This window comes from Fusarium fujikuroi, chromosome FFUJ_chr06 (assembly GCF_900079805.1).
Source record: "Fusarium fujikuroi IMI 58289 draft genome, chromosome FFUJ_chr06".
In the NCBI taxonomy this organism is placed as follows: Eukaryota; Fungi; Ascomycota; class Sordariomycetes; order Hypocreales; family Nectriaceae; genus Fusarium; species Fusarium fujikuroi.
Genome location: NC_036627.1, coordinates 2,265,811 through 2,285,873, shown reverse-complemented (window position 1 = coordinate 2,285,873; position 20,063 = coordinate 2,265,811). Strand labels below are relative to the sequence as shown.

Here is a 20,063-nt window from a genome sequence, read left to right as displayed (position 1 = left end):
TTCGTATGCAACGGGCGAGATCGTCAAGATTGGCAAGAACTTCCGGGTGATTTCGAGGCAGCCTAATGGAAGGTTCAGTCAGCGAGCGCTCTTACCACTATTGTTGACGCAAGTTGAGGTGAGGTAGGCATGATGGTGTGGTAGGGAAAGCAGGCAGTGTGTAAGTGTTGAGCCGGCAGAGGGGGGAGGAGTGAGTTGAGCTGTTGCAAAATCAACGCCCATTATCCCAATGGATCTCCAACTTCTTTCAGCTTGTCCACTTCTCTCCCTCCTCGGACCTTTTCTTCTCCTTCATCGCATGTTCGTACCTCAGAAGACGACATTGATAATAAATAATTGCGGCGATCCTCCATGCCTCAGCTGTAACCTCGGTCATGATTTGGTTGGAATCGATTATCACTTCGTCTGCTTTGTCGCGCACCCAGTCTATCGTTGGTGGGTACTTTCGAGCCAGCTCCCAGTCTTTGCCCTCACGGCTCCATTGTCGCATTTCTGATAGTTCGCGCAGGAGGAATTTTGCCGTGATTGGAACGATGGTGGATTCAGGCTCTTGCTGCAATCGACCTGCACAATACGTTACCTGGCTCATAAGATGCAACAATTTCTTTGAAAAGCCACAACCTCCATGGATTTCAAACATATCCTTCTCTGTTCCATAGAGCAGCCAGCTGAACCTGCCTGCTTCAGCCTCGGGGTTAAAAGTCTGCGGTGACGGAAGGGCCATCATAGGTTGAGCGAGAATCACTGCCCGGCCAACAATGATTGATTGAGAGATGCGAAGTTCGTTGTACTGGACGTTGTTGTTTTTCCAGTAGCGAGCGCCAGGGTCAGTTGCCTGCAGGAAGTATTCGCCTTGCCTGAATCCTTCCAGCCATCGCGGATTGTATGGCTTTTTGAGTCGTCGTTCCGTTAGGACAATCTAAATACCAGTCAGGTCACTTCACAATATCGAAGGCGCACGGTCAATAATCCTGTAGCGACATCATACATACATCTTGCATTGAAAGAAGCACGGCCATGGTGATGACCTCCTGCCCTTTACCATTTTCCCTGCTTTCAGGCGCATTGAGGAGTGTGCTGAAATATTGATCTGCCGTGATATATCGCTGATTGATCCGCTGGCGGATGCGCTCATCCGGAATATAATCATAGATATACACCCCGGCAAGACTCTGAATAGCGTGGAGAATACCTTCGTTCTTATGCATCGGCGCCAGATCCTTCAACCATAGGTTTGTGTTGCTGAGCACACTCCTTCCCGGACACCAGTTCTTGATATCTGCCGAGTGGTGAGCAAACGCTTGTTCAAGGCACAAAACGCCGATAAGCAAGTTTTCAAAGACTTACAGAACTCAAACAATCGTCTGTCAATATGATCCATCTTTGCTTGGAATCCGAACTGAGGAGGCAGCATTTTTGGGTCACCAGCTATCAGGATTTGTGAAGTGTCTTGAAGGGAAACCGGAGAACCTGCCATCAATACTGGCGATGAAGTATTTCCCCATCCTCCCTCTAGGTCCATGGGCGAAACAGTCCCATTTGGCGCGGAAGACACGGCAGGCCCAGGGTTAACCAGAGTTATTATGGTTGGAGGACGACCGGCACTGTGTGATCGCGTTACGTTGGGCGTTATGTCCTCAACGTCATCCTCTGACGGGAGTGGTACAGGGCCAGACGGCCGTCTCGATGGAGCTCGCGAAGGCCAGTTGAATTTAACATACCCATTCACCTGTCCATTCTCAGGGCGAGCATAGCGAGGATAGGCAGACACAATCAGCCGGTCCTCATTCGCGGTGAACGGACTTACAACGAGCCCTTCTACTGGTACCAGGCCTCTTTTCTTCGAGTCTTGCGATTCGACAGCCCGCTCTGGAAGAGCATCGTGCACCGCAGGCAAGAGGCGAGGCAGTCGCTGTGCCTGAGAGCGAGGTGGTTGAGGTTGAGGTTCAGGTTCAGGTTGAGGTGCTGTGGCTACCTGAAGATTCAACGCAGGCTGGGGTGCTGCATGGAACGTCAGCTCACGGACTTGATAGTCTACCATGGCATGATCGGGTCGACGGGTAGTTTTGATCTTCTCGGCAGGAATTGGAACAAAGTCGGGAACATGATGGATGAAAGATGGATTCTCGATCGGATTGTGCAACGGGGTGAGGGTGGGAGTAAGAGCGGGGTGGGTGGGTGCAGCATGTTCTCTCTCATCTCCTTTCTGCCCAGGTTTACACCTCTCTCATCGGAGACCCATCAGACTTCAAGATCCTCCACAGGGATTTGACAGGGACAACGGGTCAGAGTTAAGATCTGAAGAGTTTCCGAGAAGGCAGAGTCATGAGGAAAGATGGGTGAGATGAGTTGGATACATGGAGTGAGTGACAGACAACAGGTTCACTTCCTTACCTGTAAAAGCTGGGGCCCACGAATTGCCAAGGTCCTCAGGGAGGTCGAATAGGACCTCTGAGGGAGACGATACTCCCGTTGTCGTAGGCCATGTATTTTCGAATAAAGGGACATCAGTAACCAGGGATCCGTCGACGCTGTCGGAGGCCCTGATGCTGGATGTGGCTATGCTCAGTGGGATCGTATCGTCTTGTCGCGCGTATTTGACGCGCTTCACCGGACGGACTGATTCTGGTGAACTCTCCATTTGGACGGCTCGTGGCAGGGAACGCCGGGGACAAGCCCGATGGGCCGTGCTATAATTAATGGGAGAGATGAGAGAACAAAACCTTACAGTACGACAGTTTCGGAGTCGGCCGGGTCAGAACACCACGGAAGGCCAGCGGCAGCGGCAGCGGGCAGCGGTAACAAGTAGCGATGCCAGACGTTTGATGATCAGAGCCGCCGGGCCCCAGGGGCGACGCACAACCGTTGCGGCGCGTCGAACTGAGAGCCTATTGATGAGATTCCAGCAGACTGGTTCGCTTCAAGGCAAAGAACCACGCCTACCGAGAGTGGGTTTTTGGAGTGTAAACCGCCGGGATAGCGGGGGCGAAAGGAGACAACAAGAAGCGAAGAGGAAACAGTTCAACCGAGGGACCAGCGGAGGGGTGTTGAAGCAAAGTCAAGAAGACCGGAAGGTCATGGCGTGAGATAAGTCTGGGGAGAGTACCTGCATTAAAAGGGACGTTGACCAGGTGCTACTCTCTGCCTCTCTAGAAGCAGTTTGGACTTTTAACTAAAGAGATGTCTAGGAGCTGTTAGAAACATTAAGGTCAATGGTTGGATTGCAGGCCTCCCCACTTGGAACCTGACGAGCTTAGAGCCCTTAACACAAGGGAATGAGAGTGCTTCTCCAATAGCTAGCAGGACGCCGCCTCACGATATTAGAAGCAGTCCCGGCTAGTCACGATCGGTAGGGCGGGCAACCTGAAGGCGAATCTCACTCACCGTTGCCTCACGCGCCTTACGCGCCTGCTGCCGCCGTCGAGGTAGAGCCAGCGAGGATATGAAAGAACTGAGCAGGTGTGGCGGCCCATCGATGTGATGGGACCTGGCCTTCCAGGGTCAAGGACCAGGGGGGTTACTTACGAGGACCAAGATGGTTTTAGCGGCAGGGATAAAAACGCCATGGCGCACCTCACAGCTTAATCACCCGCCCTTGCTTCTTCGGGGTTAATAAGGCCAGCCGGTCTAGCAAGGGCACAACGAAGACGATCCTTGACAGGAGAGAGGAGACACAAACAACGGGGCCAGAGTCCAGTGCCAACAATATTACAAACGGTGCTTGGTACATCCTGTGATACGGACAGCGGCAGCCCCCATACGCATTAGCGTTACCTTGACTCAGTTGTCTCTTTCCCCCCAAGCTTGTTGTCTCTTGTCTCGTCACTTATTGCTCACGCGAAAAAGCTGTGCTTGTGCCCGGCACCGCGTGTCTTGCCTCTCTACCGGCCTCATAAGGAGCAAGTTCCAAGAGACTGACCGAAGAGACCACAACATTCATTTTGTCAACCCGACGTTGGGGTCGTCCTCTTTTGCGGACCAAAGACGTAGGACACTCACCAAGCAGATTGTCTGTGACTTTGTCTTTCGCCTCTCAGCACTGGCTTCTAGGCCTGAATACCACAAAAACCCGCGCATGTTATTCTCCGACGGTTACGCTACATGCTGCCCTCCTCTGACCGACGCATGCGTATCTTTTTCTTTTCTTCTGCCTTAGAAGCGCGACCGCGAACCCCAGGTAGACGGATAGACAGTTCCTGACAGCCATTTCCCCCTCTCCCTCGCTCCCTCGGTCGCCCCAAAATTTTGCCTTCCCGCCGCCGCCGCGCCGCGCCGGTCCGGAGCCCTTCGTTAGCTTCCGTGCCACAGCAATTTGCAACACGCTACTGCTAGGTCCCGCGTGGTTGGTCGAAGCTCTGAGCATAGTACAGAGTACATTCCCACGTACAGTACTATAGGTGTATACTCATATATCAGCGCCTATTGTCAGCGATCTCAATAGTACAGAAAAAGGTACAGATACCACTGTACCATCATGTCAATTCCATCATCTGCACTCGTCTTTGAATCAGGGATCAATACAATCCCCAGCAACACAATGGAGCCCAATTCTTTGGATGCCCTTGTCCGGGTCCAGTTAGAGACTGTTTCCAGGGAGTTGGCAGCAAAGGCAAAGTTTACTGCAAATGTTTCATCGCCCGAACAACGTCAAAATATCATCAACGATGTGGGAGAATATCTTGCTCAGACCGCCCAGATGTGGCTTTCTTTGACAGATAAATTGGTGACAGGACCTCATGTAGCATCAGCTGCAGAGGAGGCGCACGAGCTGTCCTACAATAAGACGCACATGGCGGACTTGCAGCCCATGGCTACAATGGACATGAACATCAGCAAGCTTGGGTAAGTCTCTAAACCAATCGTGTTATACCATGGCTCACCCATTCTGGCAGTAAGATCCGTGATCTGGCAGCAAAGTTCTCTGAAGACGTTCAAGAAGTCTGGCGACGGACACCTGAACCTGGAGGAGTTTTGTCAGCACCAACCTACCATACAGTCTCTTCCTTCCCTACCATTAAATCTGAACCCTCAGGCTGGAACCGGTCATTTTCCGGAGGCAGTAATATGGATGGCGGAACTCGCGAAAGCCAGAGAGCTATACTAGCTTCTCGAAGCACTGATGACGCTCCATCACCTGGTGGGAACCTATCCATTTCAGAAGACTCAGGAGATGACGAAGATGAACAATTCAGCAAAATCGACATGGACGCTCTTAAACAGAGGGGCAAAGGCTCGTACTACTGTCCTTTGGGACATCGCTGCGACAAGGGCGGCGTTGATAAGGAGGGAAGACTTGTGGTCTTCGATCGAAATTCTTCTTTTGCGTATGCTTATGCTTGTGACCCCGAGTTGCTGGTTTAAACTGACCCCTGTCATAGACAACACTGTAACAAGCATCGGAAACCTTGGCGGTGCGATGTTCCTGGGTGCCCGAATCCACCCAAGAAACGCAAGTTTGCCCGTCGGGACGGACTTGAAAGACATAAATTGACGGTCAAGCATCGCGTTATGACATCCTGAGGCCCTAGTCACGAGTTCCATCTTGTGCTTTGATGGGCTGCGTGACCTTGACCGGTCAATTCCCTTACATTCAGAGACTTGTCTTTGATTGGGGGAGGTATGGCCGGTGAAAATAAACCATGCGGCTCATGCAAACCCGAGAAGCATGAACCAATAGTGATTCGCCAAGGGTTTCTCTGCCACTCACTGGTCCGCCCGCCAGCAGCTGAACGTTGCACGAAATCATGGAAATTGATTCGGATCTACATGGCCTCAGTTGCGTGCAAGTTACAATATGAGCCTAGCATGCCTAATGGCGCATCCCTCGCATGAACACAGGAAAGATAGTCGGAATTCTTTTTATCACGGCATAATTGCTGGTCAATAAGCGACCGCCCAACCTTTTGGGGAGTTGAACTAGTCTTGTATCTGAAGGGAATGATGCAACCACCTACCTGTAAGCTGGCGCATCACCGGTCAGAGTCACCCAAACAAACAATCGTTACATATGCAGTTAGCCTTCGGGCAAGATGCATGAAAGCTTTTCACAATAATTTTAGGACATTCTTCTCAAAAGAGAAGCAGCCGGCTCACAGGTACCACAGTTAGCAGTTGAGATGGACGTGGTAGGCCTCAACGACTAAGGGTGGGAAAACCCACCGACGCGGCATCTCAGTTACAGATCTACCCGTTCCTACAGGGCCAAAGCGGATGGCAGCATGGGAAATTTCAGAAATGCATTGCCACTTTGATTATACGGGTGTGCTGGCTGTCTATAAGTCGTACGACAGGAACACGCACCCAGAACGTTCGAGAAAAATAGGTGCAGCCACGTATGAGAATGAAGCAGGCCAAGGTCTCACAAGAGCACTGGCACAAGCTGTCGGCTCCCGCGCAAGAGGCACTTGATCAGGCAAAGAGGTTTACTAGAGTACGTACAAATATAGTACTAGGCTGGGCTACCGACTGCGAGAAGCGGGTGGCTTTCCCAAACTCGTGGGAAGCTGGCCACGGATGACTTGCAGACATACGATCTCATACTGCAGCAATGTGACACTTCATTTTCAGGGTGCTTTCAGAGCTTCTAGGGACTGGTGAAATTCTATCATTCTTCTCCGGGGCGGCCCTAGACGATGATCCCGGCACTAGGGCCATTTGTTGGGCATGCACCCTTGCGATCAACATGCGGACCAACCAGTTGGAAACAGCAATTGTGAGAAATCGTATATTGGTATGTACGGTGACGAGAGTCTTGACCCAACTCTCATGTCGCAGCAGCACTGTGGTTCGAGACCGTGGCCAGGCAGATAGTAGCATCTCAAGCACTACCTACATAATGGCATCATAAATTTTAGACTCGGCAGAACGATCCGATCTCACTGACCAATCTACCTTTCCCCCACAAACATTTCCCATTGACTTCTCGACTCCAGGCAAAGGGAAACAGACTTGGTGCAACCCTTAGTGGCGCACGTGGCTTCTTAACGGTGCGGGACTAGGGCGCTAGCAGCTGGGAACTTGCATGGGTTGTGTAAGGGGAGTTTCCATACCAGACCAGGATTTATGGTCCAGGAGACGAACGAGATGGGACGAGGAGGGAAGGAACAAAAATAGGAGGAGGGGAGAGAAAAGGAAAGAGAAGAGACGAGAGGAAACAAAAGAAAGTCAGATGAGCGGTGTGTTCCGGAGACGACGGAAATATGCTCCTGTCATAGCGTCAACCTCAGCTCTTCAACTTTGTCCATCCTTGGTCAACCATGCACCACGCAACAAGGACTATACAGTGTCGTGCCGTTTCTTACGCTGGTCTGGTCTGGCCTGGTCAAATTGAGCTGAGTCGTAGACCGCGCCGTGCTGAAGTGTCAGATCTGGGATTAGGCGTTACCCAATGCTTGGGCGAAATGGATATGTATGGTACATCACATCGTGCCATGCCAGTAGAGCTGATCTCGTGGGGATCCCTACAAGGCAACTGGCCTAATGCATGGCGTTGATGGGTTCCAGAGCACTGTGCTGTACAGCATCGATGGCTTGCGGACGAGTTGCATAACTGCATCTAGCCTAAGGTTAAGCGGAGCAAACGACAACTACGGTAACTCAGGTCTCAGTCGGTCATGTCTTGAGTTTATTATCCATCTACAAAGCACTTGTCGTCAATTGGCGTCATCATCATTACACAGCGAGGCTTGTGGTACCTTGGTGCGGAACAGCCAAGAAACACCCCGCGACCAACCAAAACCATTCTCAACCATGACTGAGGTGAGCCAGGCGAAGCTTGCTGTTTAGTTCCAGCACCTTTGCTGGGTTGTTTTACTTTTTGGCTCTCGCTTTTTGGGGTGAGTGGAGAATGCGATGAGAGAAAAGAGTAGCTTTTCTTCTTCTCTCACCTCCCAATTCATCAAGTAACATGGGCTGAACCGGGCTAGTTGCTCTACGAGACAATTATGTACTGGACAGACGACATTGTCGCTCTATTCATATCGCTCGCCTGGGTTTTCTTGCTCACTACTTGAGGCGCTTTTCGCACACCCCCATTCAGCCAATAGTGAGTCATCCAGGATTCTCGACTAACTAAGTTACCTGGTTCCTAAGTCTGTGAATCTCTTGTTTTTTTTTTTTTTTTTGGGGGGGGGGGGGGGGGCGATCTTTTCGTCGTTCCTTTCCCGTCGTTTCTTTTTCTCGGTCAACGCCCCCCTTGCCGGAGCCGTCAAAATGAGACAGTCCCCTTGGCATGAGCCCACGCCAATCCGTCAATGTATGTGCGGTGTTCTCCAAGGAGTGTGGAACTAAATTGTTGGCGCTGGGGCCATGGATACCTTACATACTGTAGCTGATCTATGGACTGCGCTACCTGTACGGAGTGCACTACCTATATTGCACTGCACAACAGGGCCGTATGCCATGTACCCATTGGCTGTTTGGACGCCTTGTCCTAGCCTTACTCGCGCGCTCGCCTGCCTACATGACGGTCAATATTCTATGTACACTACACTACATCACATAGCACAAGACTACATTGACCGGCAATCGTCTTTTCTCAACGGTTACTAGTCTCGGCTTTCTGGCGTCTCTCAGTCGACCGCTATTTGGTATTGGCCTGCAATTCCCGGCCCGGCTAACAGGCTTAGGAGTTGGAGTTTGCAATATAAAGTTGTTGTTCGCACCCGCGGGAGATGATATGGCGCCAACAAGTCTCATTTTCCTATACCCCAAGAACCAGTATAAGAGCCTATCATTTACACTCATCTTTATGCGAATTTGTTTCTCAGACTTCAATTAACCACAGCGGAACTCAACTCAATCATGGTTATTCCTTCTGTCCTCATCATAGGGGCCGGCAACTTTGGTGCTGCGACTGCGCTCTCACTCCGTAGAAAGGGCAAGGTTCAAGTGACCATTGTTGACACGGCCTACTTCCCCAATCCTAGGGCCGCTTCTCACGACATCAACAAGATCGTCCGCGATGACTATCCGGACAGACTCTACATGCGCCTGCTGAAGAAGGCTATGCCCCTGTGGAGGCATGACGAGTTATACAAGACTTGGTATCACGAAGTCGGCATGCTTCGTGCTGACTCTACCTCGTTTGGCGAAGAGAGTATCAACTCTTACCGCGACATGGGGATCCCCAACAGGTCGGAGCTTCTGCCTGTCGACGAGGTGCGCCGTCGTTGGAACGGTGCCTTTGAGACAGCTGACTTCAAGGGCGTGGATAGGGTTCTCTGGAACCCTGACGTAGGGTTCGCGGAGGCGGACAAGGCTCTCGGCGCGGTAGTCCAGGCTGCGGTCGACCTCGGAGCCGAGTATGTCGTTGGAGAAGTGACGAAACTCGACTTTGGGTCAGAGGGCCAATGTATTGGTGCTACACTCAAGGACGGCACGACGCTGCGAGCTGACAAGGTTCTTCTTGCTGCTGGAGCTCGTACGGCGTCTCTACTCGCGCAAAGCGCGCCTAAAAAGCTACTACTCCATGCTGGTGAGAGACTGCTGGCTACGGGAGCTGTGAGCTTCTATGCGAAGCTGCATGGCGCACAAAAAGACAAGTTCTCAGCAATTCCGGTGCTCAAGAATTGCTTACCTCAGGTCAAGGGTACGTACTGTATTGCTTGCATGCTTGTTTGATGTTGCAACCGGGGCGGATATTATCGGTACTTGACTGGGCTGAGCTAACAAGTCATCTGCAGGTGAAGGCATGTCAATCCTCAGCGACGGAACTATCAAGTTCAACTGCGACCTATGCTTCACCAACTACCAAGTGTTCCCTCCAACCGGTGAGGCCATGTCAGTTGCGCCTAGCCAGTCCATGTATAACACGTGGACGGGACCTCGATTTCTCAAGTTCTTTGAGGACCGGGCGCGAAAGACGTTCAATGGCCTATATGGCAAGGAAGTCGAAAACATCAAGATTGAGGCCTACCGAATGTGTTGGTGAGCAAGGCCACCCACTCTTATGAGCCTGTATTCGTATGTGTATAGTTACCTGAGCTGACTGGTCTCTGCCACAGGGACGCATCAACACCAACACATGACTTCCTCATATCACCGCATCCGCAGAGCGATAGGCTCTACATCGCAACAGGAGGTTCCTTCCACGGATGGAAGTTTCTCCCTGTCATTGGCGACTACGTCGTCGACATGATGCAGGGAACCCTTGACAGCGACTTGGCCGATCGATGGGCCTGGGATAAGAAGGGCGGCGACGGCCATTCGGCGAACCCAACATACCAAATCGTCGGGGACTTGCAAGACTGGACCCGTGGCTGGGCAAACTAGGAGACGAGATGGCTATTCCCTCCTCCTTCTCCTCCTCTTTGTACCTGTCCTGCCTGACAGAAGCTGAGAAACGACAGCCAAGGCTATGGCGTGGAACTCCTCCGAAGAAGTGTGGCAAGATCGAGACCAAGATCAAGCCAACCCAACCAACGGGGTCAGTGACAGCGCCCTTGACAGGGGTCCGGGCAGGGTTAGGGGTCGGTTACTGTCACGACATGGGTGAGACGAGCGATGGATTACCCCATGTCTAGCATTGGATCGGCGCCAAACTTTGAAACCCCAGGCCAGGCTTCATTGTTCATCCTACCAACGACACGGCAGGCAGCGCAACGATATCACTATCGCTATCACTCTGCTCCGCTACAACGCACGATGAATGGATGGTCCAAGCTGAACCACCAACCTGGAAATGACGGTTAATGATGATGGGCACTAAAAGTTGGAGACCTTGTTCTCTCCTCTCAGCGATGGGCATGGGCATGGACCCCCCAGGGCTGTTATGTGGGCTTGCTGGTTCTCACTAGGTATTTTGGCGTTGCTTTTTTCGGCTACAGCATCAGCATCAGCATGAGCATGAGCATGAAGGACGAAAATCTCTGAAGAGAGATGGAGTATGTGGTTCTTGTGTGTTTCTTTTCCTTTTTCTGATCTTTTCTCCCTGCTTAATATTACATCACCTCATATTGGAACTGACAAGAGAGGGGTCATAACACATCATATTTTGCATTTCTTTTTCATTTCCTTTCGGGTTTCTTTTTCCAGTGTCTGTTGTGACACTCAAGTTTGAGTGTGAGGTTTCTCCTTTGTCCATTTCGCACTCTATTTATTGCTTTCCTCGTCATGTTATGTCGTTGGTATCATGGTCATTCACAGTCAGCATTCCAAACGCATGGATATTCAAAACGGTGCCAAGAACTGAAGCAAAGAGATTTATCGATGAGCATTATTATTAGCATTAAGAGGGTTTAAGGTTTTCAATAACACATGCATGATACAAGCAAGCATTTCTCTCCTGTCTTGCTTTCGCCGTCTCCCCGTCTCGGCTCGCCTTCCGGATGCCGTTTCCAGAGCTTTCAGGTATGGATGTATGTATGGACAGTACAGTACAGTACAGTCCCCTACAGTATGTTATCTCTGACCGGAGAATATTAATATGTGTTAGTGATATCTGACAGAATCGCAAAAGGGTGAGACTAGACTAAAAGTCAGAGGAGGTGGGCGGTAATTACGGTCCACTACGGCACATAACCTTGGCATATTAGGATCAGTTGAGAGAACAGCACCACCTCTCGGGTTGTGGAATTACAATTACAGATGCAGTGGTAGGTAGGTACTTTGACTTTTCTCGCCTTGGTCGTCGTCTCATACATACATACGTACATACACATAACATGCGTGGAACTAGATCACGAGGAAGTGCAAAAGTTCAGGGTTGGCATACGAGGAACGACCCCTGCCACTTTGACAGTGGTGGTCAAACCCCTTGTATCGGTAGTTGATGATCCCTGCAAGACTGGACTGGTTCCGTTCGGTTAGCGGGAGGCATGATACCGATCCAAAGCTCTGGTTAGACTAAAATCATGGGCTGGAATCAGAGCCCGTTTCTTCGTCTTCTTTTCGTCTCTCCCTCTGCCTCTCCCCCTTCCTCTCCTCTCCTCTCCTCTCCTCTTCTCTCCACTCTCCCCATGATCCTTCATGCATGGAGCTGCATTGCATATACTACTACTGTGACTGTAACTGCAACTGCAAGCCCCTCAGAGATAGGGCGGTCTGCTGGGATCCTTCATCTGAATCGTATGATCGTATCTAGATAACGAGTTTTGAGCAGATGGTATTGTGGGTTAGGTTCGTGGCCGGGAGCAGATGAAGCAGGGGATCGCTGCAGATCTCTCTCGCTTTGACCTCTTGTCGGGAACCTGGTCTAGGTGGAGCGATTACGACAGTCTACATACATACATATGTACATACATTGCAGAGAGTTACCCCGTACATACAGTAGCTAGTAGGTACGACACTCATTACATAGATCCCTGGGCCCTCCTTCCTTGGGCCCCGGGGAAACGAGGCGGACGGAGGATGAGTTCCTGGCGACGAGGAGAGTAAAGAGATAACATTCTTCAGGGGAAAGGAAAGGAAAGGGGACACTAATATCCGTAAGAGTTGCAGCTATGGAAGTAGGCTATTGTGCAAAACTCAGATTTGTCGCGTCTTTTTTGATACATAGTACGGATACGTCAGCTCGAGTTGAAGCCCTCGCATGTTTCTTTTTGACTTGTCTCTGGAATTCCGGTTTCAGGAGATAGGTCGGGACCCGGGGAGTCTGGATATCTTTATTCCCGATAGGTCTGACATGTTTTGGCCCAAGTTGTACTGGTACGTACGGAGTGATCCTGCATACATATAGGACATGCATCGTGAGATCTCCGTACCGGTCTGTACGTAGAGGTCCAGATAGGCTGCTGACTTTGGTAGGTAGGTAGGCTATATTAGAGGCCATGTGCATAAGGCACCTCGATAGGCTGAGACCGGTGATGAAAGAAAGGACGAGACACGCATGGAAGCACCCAAGCATGAATCATTTCTTCTTTTTCGTATCGGCGCACATGACTTGTTATTGTCTCCCTGCAGGTTGGTTCAAGTCTGGACTCCCTCATCGGTCATCAATGAGTGACATTGGGGCGTGTTGTCGCTATGATTGTATGCATGCATGTATGTATGTACGTACGTACGTCGTCCCTGAGAGCGGAAAATATGGCGACACTGACCTTCACTGTCCTCAGTCGTATTGGGTCAATAATCATAGCCACACAATTACATTCTTTGCCATCTCGACGTGATTATGACGAGACAAGAGCGCGGCATGCGTGACAAACAAAAGCAACAACTCACAGGAGGAGTTGTAACACGACACACTCTGGACACAACGGCCAAGTGATCGCGACAGCCTCATAAAAGGGTATTCTCGAACCGTCCTGTCGATCTCTACGACAGCCTCGTATGAGTTATCGCTTTCGATTCAGGAGAGAAACCATCCATGTTGTCGATCTCTCGCCGACAGGATACCGTATGTCAGGTACGGATGCAATCTAGTTAGACAGTTGAAGAGCCAGTCGATAAGTCAGTTCTGTCAGGGAAGTACGCGTACAGTGCGCACACACGCGCACAGCCCTGTTGAGATGTTGCTTTGCTTTGCTTTGCTTTGCCTTGCCTTGCCTTGCCATGTCATTTTGTGGCTTCTATTTTCAGCTTGTCGTACGCAATAGCCTCACCTGACGATCATTCCCTGAACAGACACTTCGAAAGGAGGGCAATGTCTGAGTGCGTTGCTTTTTTCGTGGGATTGCTTTTTGTATCATCGGCCCTCAAAACTTGAAATTGACTCTTGTGGCCAAGATTGTTTGCTTTTTCCAGTTCGTCACCGCATTCTAACGGCGAGTTCATGCATGTTCAAGAAGGTGCCGAAATCGGCAGAAATTGCAAACAGATCGAATTGATTCGGATCAGATCTGACCAGACCAGATCAGGTCAAATTATTCGGATCTTGGAATTCCAAGATTTGTATCTGGATCGTGAAGACTGACCATTCTTGGAAGAGGGTCTAACTAGTAGGTAGTCGGTTTGTGTGTATGTACTGGTATTACCATACCTAGCATACTTGCAATTACGGGAATAGGGTAGGCTAATGAGAAACACCATTTTACTAAGGGATAGTAACTAGAGCCCTTTTTATAATTAAACTCAATATACACATATAGAATTGTTTCTTACTACTGCCTTGGTTGATTGACAAGCCGCCTGTCTGCCTGCTTGGTAAGGTAAATTTCCTGTTCCTGCTCTGTTCATGCGTATAGACCGTACAGACTCTGTGGCTCTTAACGATTAGCAAGCCCCGTTGGCTCAGTGGTAAAGCGTATCACTAGTAAAATCAACATGAAATGATAAGATCACTGGTTCGATTCCAGTACGGGGCAATCAATCTTTCTTTTTGGCCACGATGCTCAAACAAGCCTGCATGACGAAACTGGACAGACTTGATGAGCTGCCTGGTTCTGAATGTCTTTGCCTGGGTAGTTCAGCTGCACGACATGGAGTTGAGACATCGGTGACCCTCGAGCGATAGGCTACTTTACGACTCCAAGAGATCCAGTTGATAAATCACATACTTAATCTCTGATGCTGGCTAACACGTGCATTATCTCGTCTGCTGAACGATCCATTATGTCTCCAGCTGTCGGCAGAAACCAAGCACGACATTGAAGCTCTATGAGAAATGGACGAGGCAGCAGGTATGTATTTCCGAACACTGTACTGTAGAATCCATATCGGCAATTCCAAGCATGCCAGATGGCTATCATCGGTTCGCTTAGACCTTCGCCGGTCGCTCAAAACTCAAAAGCCCTCACAGGATGCATCTTCCGTCAGCCTCCAGGACCACGGAATACTCTTTTCAGCGACGCATCCATGCAAGCAATCTCGATATCATCTCCGCGGCGTATCCATGACCCCCCCTCCCCCTCCCTCCTCCCTTCGTGTGAGCAAATATCGGGCATTGAGCATTCACCGGTTGGGCTGAGCGCCAATAGCTGCGGTTGATGCCCAAAGGGATCTGCAGGGCTTTTCGGTTCCAGAGACAAAAAGAAAGGAAGCCCTTCGGATTTCCATATTCGTTCTCACCGCGGCGGGTATCCTGTCTTGTTTGGTCGCTAGTAAGTTTCACCACCTGTGATATTTGCTTTTCGCTCGTGGTCTAGAACACTTATGCCACACGAGATAATCTCGGTTGGGCAACAACTTAGGATTATTGTTAAGGCGGGTAACAATTTCAGATCTCTCATAGATTTGCCGGTAGTCGCGCGCGTAAGCCAGCAAGGCACAGGTTATGTGCTTAGAGGGACCGAGAGCGAGGTCCTGCGGAGGGACGTACCTGGGGCACATTCATCAGCTCCCGCCGAAAGCTTGCCAATGTTGGTATGGAAAGTAATCCAGAAGCCTGGGATCTGTGGGTTGACAATGTCCTGTATCTGGATTGATATCAAGCGTCACAATGCAGAAGACGTGATGTAAAGATAGACTCATATAGTTTAAATTCAAACGCTTCAATGCTTTCTATACTATCCCAAGCACCATTTTGAGCACAATTGATGAAAGACGCATATCGGCTAGTAAACTTCAAGGACATATCGTCCCTCCTCCTTGAGCTTCTCAATCTCCTTGCGAGGATCGATCTTCTTGCCAGCAGCCTTGGCCTCGTGAGCGATAGCTTCCTCGAGTACCTTGGTAACATCAGGGACAGGCCACGTAGGACCGCAGAGGTAGAAGCTACCCTCGTCCTGGATGTAGGCCTTTGCGATCTCCTTAAGGGTCTGACGCATGCGGTCCTGAATGTAAATCTTCTGAGGCTGGTCACGAGAGAAGGCAGATCCGATAAGAGTGACAACACCAGCCGCCAGATAGGCCTCCCATTCCTCACCATAGAGGTATTCCTCACGCTGGTGGCGGGACCCAAGGTAGAGGAGGATGGAGCCAATCTCCTTACCCTGGGCCTTCTGCATAGCGCGGTACTGAACAAAGGCACGGAAAGGAGCAAGACCCGTTCCGAGACCAGCCATGATGAGAGGCGCAGTGTCCTTGGTAGGAAGCTTCATGACGGAAGGCTTGACTGAAGCAGTGACCTTGGCACCAACTGGGAGACGGCTGAGGTAGCGGGTAGCATGTCCGTAACGGGTACGGCCACGAGGATCAACCCAGTCAACGACGACAATCATGAGAGAAACTGAGTTGGAGGTAACAGCCTGAGCAGAGGCGATAGAGTACTCTCGGCGCTTGGCTGGGCTGACAATCTTGATGAGGTCGTGGAAGCTTGGGCGAGCTGACTTGAACTCCTCAAGAATGTCAACATAGGTAGCGGTATCGACCTCGGCGCGGCGCTTCAGATCCTCAGCACCAGCGGGGCTGGCGAGAGCCTCAAGCTTCTGCTTCTCAGTCTCATCAGTAGCAAACTCAGCAAGGGCCTCATAGAAGCGCTTGGGAGGCTTGCCAAGAATATCGACATTCTGGACGAGGGCCTGGAAGACAGTACGGGTCTCGAGGAGAGCAGAATCCTCGCGGGCAGGAACCTGAACGAGCTCGGCAGGGTTGAGGCCGTAAAACTCGATGAACTGGTTGACCTCTTCCTCGTCGTTCTCGGCGTGAATCCCGAGAGCCTCACCGATCTTGTAGGTCAGACCAGAGTCACCAAGATCAAATTCGATGTGGAAGATGTTGCGGTCGTAGTCTTGTGGAGTAAGTCGGCGATTTTCCTTGACAGTGATGGTGGAGGTCTTGACAGACAACTCGGGTCGCAGAACGTTCTTGGTGCCATAAGCCTCCTTGAAAGCAAGGGACTTGGCAGCAGCCTGCCAGTCACGGAGCTCGAAAGTCTCCTCAGCTTCTTCCTTGTCGTGGACGACGAAGCTGTTGCTCTGGATGGTGGCAGGAAGATTGGGGTCAACAAAGTCGGCACCCACCTCAGCCCAGGTGGAGGGGACCTCGAAATGACGGAGGCAAAGGCCAACAGCATCCATGGACTCCTCCAGGGTAGGAGGGTGACCCTCAGCAAGGATATGCTTTGCAATATTTTCGGGGGTATAGTCAGGAAGAGCAACCTTCAGGAAGGACAGCTCTAGTAGCAGTTTGGAGAAGAGAGGGTCCTTCTCGAAAGCAGGGGAATAGGAAGAGTCGAGGATGAAGAGCTCAGCCGCCTTCTCCCGAAGTCCCTTTCGGAATGCGAGAGGGAGACGCTTCTCGACCTCATCATCCTTGAAGTTGGAGAGCTTCACAATGACATTGCCACCCTCGACGAGACCCTTGAGGACATCAACCTCTTGGAGAATCTTCTCGTCACCGACGACAATAGTATTCGCGTCGTCAATGTCGTAAGGAGCCTCGAGGGCCTTCTTGGAGGCTCGGAGGTCACTTCGAACGAGACCGCCCTGGGTGAGGTTGTCGAAGATCTCGTTAACATAAACGTTGGAGGTGGATTCTTTGGAGAGCAGGTTGCCAATAACACTGGGAGAGTTAAGAGCAGATGAGTTATCGAGGTCCCAGAAGGTGAACTGCTGAGCCTGGACGAGAGAAGGCAATTTCTTGGCCTCGCCCTCGTTGCCAAAGATCTTGTGGAGAGTGTTGACCAGACCCTGGGGAGTAAAAGTCTGAGCAGGGGTGTACTTGATGTCAAGAACCGCAGGCTCGGTGTCAAATTTACCAGAGAAAGTGACAGCAGTCAGGACATCACTGTAAAGAGCAGACTGGGTGGCCTCATCCTCCACAGCGAGTTCGTTTCTGACCTGACCAAGGACGGCGATTGTACGAGTGGAAGCAGGGATGGCCTTGATGAAAGCCTCCTCAATGAAGGGGCGGTAGATCCGCACATTGATGACACCAACCTTGGCGCCATCTGCAGAGAGCTTGGCCAGAACCCCCTTGGCCACCTGTGACTCGACGCTGCCGAAAGCAACGAGGACGACGTCAGGGGAATCATGGCCGTGGTACTCAAAAGGCTCATAGACGGTGCCGAGCTCATCGTTGAAGAGCTTGAGAAGCTCAACAACCTTGCCGGCGGTGTCAAGACGAGTGTTGAGCTTGCCAGCCTCGGCAGAGAGCTTACTGTACAGATCGGCAACACCGTTTTCGCTCAGAGCATCAACGACACGGAGAGTCTCGCGAGCGACGCGGACACCATCGTAGATATGAAGAGTAGGAAGGAGAATAGCCAAGAGAGTGGCAAAGATGGACATGTGCTGAGCTTCATAGGTGGAGGTGCTGGCAACAAGTCCAAGACCAAGGTCTTCGGCAAGGCGCAGAGCGGAGTCGTAGTTGGAGATCAGACCCTTGCTATCAGAATAGTCGAGAGCGGCGACGTGGGCGACGAAGGGGCTGGAAACGCCGTAGAGGAGAGAGAGCTGGTCGAGGGTTCCGCGCAGTTGCTGGAGGCTGCCTGAGGGCGCAACCAGGGACTGGGGGATGTGACGCTTGGAGACATCGAAGTCGGGAGAGAAGATGTAGCCCAGAGCAAGAGCACCAGCGCCAATTCGAGTCTGGAGAGGCAGAACCTCGGTGGAGTATCCATGGATGTTCTTCTCATTCTTGGAAGCCCACTCCTTGAGTGCGATATCGAGGTCGAAGGTCTCGGGAGAGTAAGAGAAGATCTTATCGGAAAGCTTGTAGGCGATCTGCTGAACGAGGAGTTGGGCGGTCACATAAGTCGGTCCAGAGATTGATGATAGAGGAACCTGCTGGCCGAAAGGGAGACTGGACGACAACTTGTTGAAGTCTGCCGAGTTGGTCTTCGCCACAGGGGCGGATTCTTGATGAGGCATCTTGAGGGTCTTTAAAGCCAGTGAAGGAAAAGAACAAAACCCCGCGGTTGACTGTTGACTTGAAAGTCAAAAGAGATGGTCTACCAACTGAAACTCAAGTCGCTGGCTCTGAAGCGAGATGAGATACTTTCAGGGCGATGAAGGACTGAAGAAGAGAGAGGAGGAGAAAGAGAAAAGGCGGAGTCAAAAGAGAAGCAAAAGAACCCTTCAAGAGGCGACTCAACGGAGTAACCGTAAGGAAAGCCATGGCGCCGATTTACTCTATGTATTTTCCCCTGTCTCTGCCCTTGAAATGGACGGATCTTGCTCGGTCTTGAGAATTGTTGATGCTTCGACAGAATCACGCAATTGAACTAGGCCGACTTCGGAAAGGACTTTGATGTCGCAAGATGGGAAAGTGGGATGACAAAAGCAGCAGCAGCAGCTTATAGGACAATCTCCCCTACTGAGTGGTCGTTAATTTATTTACTACCCCACATGACAGACTGGTTCCCAATGGAGACCCCGAACTTCCGATCCCTCCTGCCGGGGACAACTTTTTTTTTTCTAGCGCCCCCGATGGTCCGACCGGCACTCGGCGATCTCGCAATCGGTTGCCGTACTTTGCTTGACCATCAACCTTAGTAAGCTTCGGAGGCAACACCGAGACTTTACTGAGTCTCGAGATCCAATCAATTAATAGTGTTTAGTATTGCTTATACCACCTGATATTCGCATGTTTTAGTTGAAGAGAGTGTGGCAGAGAGTGGTATTGGTCAAATTGATGACTCAGCTTGATGACATGTTTCTAGGGGGCTGTGTCTAATCTCCTTCAACAGACATATCTCGTCCATCACTCGGAATCTTCATTATTTACAGTAGGCTAAAAGCACATGCTGATTGTGTGCTTCATATTAGTTTGGTTTCATTCGGTGGTGATAGAACGAGTTGCCATAAACGTGTGTTTTACATCGATGATAGCGGTCCAAGTTACTGGTCCTTACATGAGTAAATTAGATAGTAGATCAGTGATCGTAACATATCGATATAAGTAAACGACTCAATTGTGCATCGCTTTCGAGACTTAGGCCTTTCTGGGAGATATAGCTATTCAAAAGTTGTCTAGTTATGAAGTCGAAGACAATCAGAGTACCTTGTCATCGTGACAGTGACTTGGCTTTTCAAACAGCGAGGAAGGAAAAAAGGAAAACGTTGTATTAAAGCTAAGGGTTATATATCATATCAGGCACATGTTCCATAGCATATGGGATAGTATGGGGTCCGCGAATCTACCAATACTCTTCTATAAATATCAAACACCTCGATTACCAATACACAAATCAGCGATTGTCGTACACTCTACTTGTCATTAGATGAGTGGAAACACTCTCGGCCACGATATAGGACCGAGTTATGGCGTCTATCATTGTGTCTTTTGAAATATGTCTGTGATTT

General features: G+C 50.6%; 4 protein-coding genes and 1 non-coding gene; 3 read left to right on the top strand and 2 right to left on the bottom strand.

The window, feature by feature from the left end:
* Positions 1-247: 247 nt before the first annotated feature.
* FFUJ_06051 (uncharacterized protein) lies at positions 248-2,641 on the bottom strand (the record flags this gene model as incomplete). XM_023579332.1 has 4 exons in its annotated part: positions 248-919; positions 993-1,279; positions 1,348-2,226; positions 2,395-2,641. The coding sequence occupies 4 exons, from the start codon at positions 2,639-2,641 to the stop codon at positions 248-250; spliced, it is 2,085 nt and encodes a 694-aa protein (XP_023432189.1).
* A 1,833-nt stretch (positions 2,642-4,474) lies between these two features.
* Positions 4,475-5,361, top strand: FFUJ_06050 (uncharacterized protein; the record flags this gene model as incomplete). XM_023579331.1 has 2 exons in its annotated part: positions 4,475-4,842; positions 4,893-5,361. The coding sequence occupies 2 exons, from the start codon at positions 4,475-4,477 to the stop codon at positions 5,359-5,361; spliced, it is 837 nt and encodes a 278-aa protein (XP_023432188.1).
* Positions 5,362-8,802: 3,441 nt separating this feature from the next.
* Positions 8,803-10,272, top strand: FFUJ_06049 (related to sarcosine oxidase; the record flags this gene model as incomplete). XM_023579330.1 has 3 exons in its annotated part: positions 8,803-9,589; positions 9,684-9,927; positions 10,005-10,272. 3 exons carry the CDS (start codon positions 8,803-8,805, stop codon positions 10,270-10,272), a joined length of 1,299 nt encoding a protein of 432 aa, XP_023432187.1.
* Positions 10,273-14,157: 3,885 nt separating this feature from the next.
* Positions 14,158-14,242, top strand: tRNA. Its single transcript has one exon. It is a non-coding gene (tRNA).
* A 1,189-nt stretch (positions 14,243-15,431) lies between these two features.
* On the bottom strand, positions 15,432-18,629 carry FFUJ_06048 (related to MET10-sulfite reductase flavin-binding subunit; the record flags this gene model as incomplete). The annotated part of the gene is made up of 1 exon (XM_023579329.1): positions 15,432-18,629. One exon carries the CDS (start codon positions 18,627-18,629, stop codon positions 15,432-15,434), a length of 3,198 nt encoding a protein of 1,065 aa, XP_023432186.1.
* Between the last annotated feature and the right edge of the window lie 1,434 nt (positions 18,630-20,063).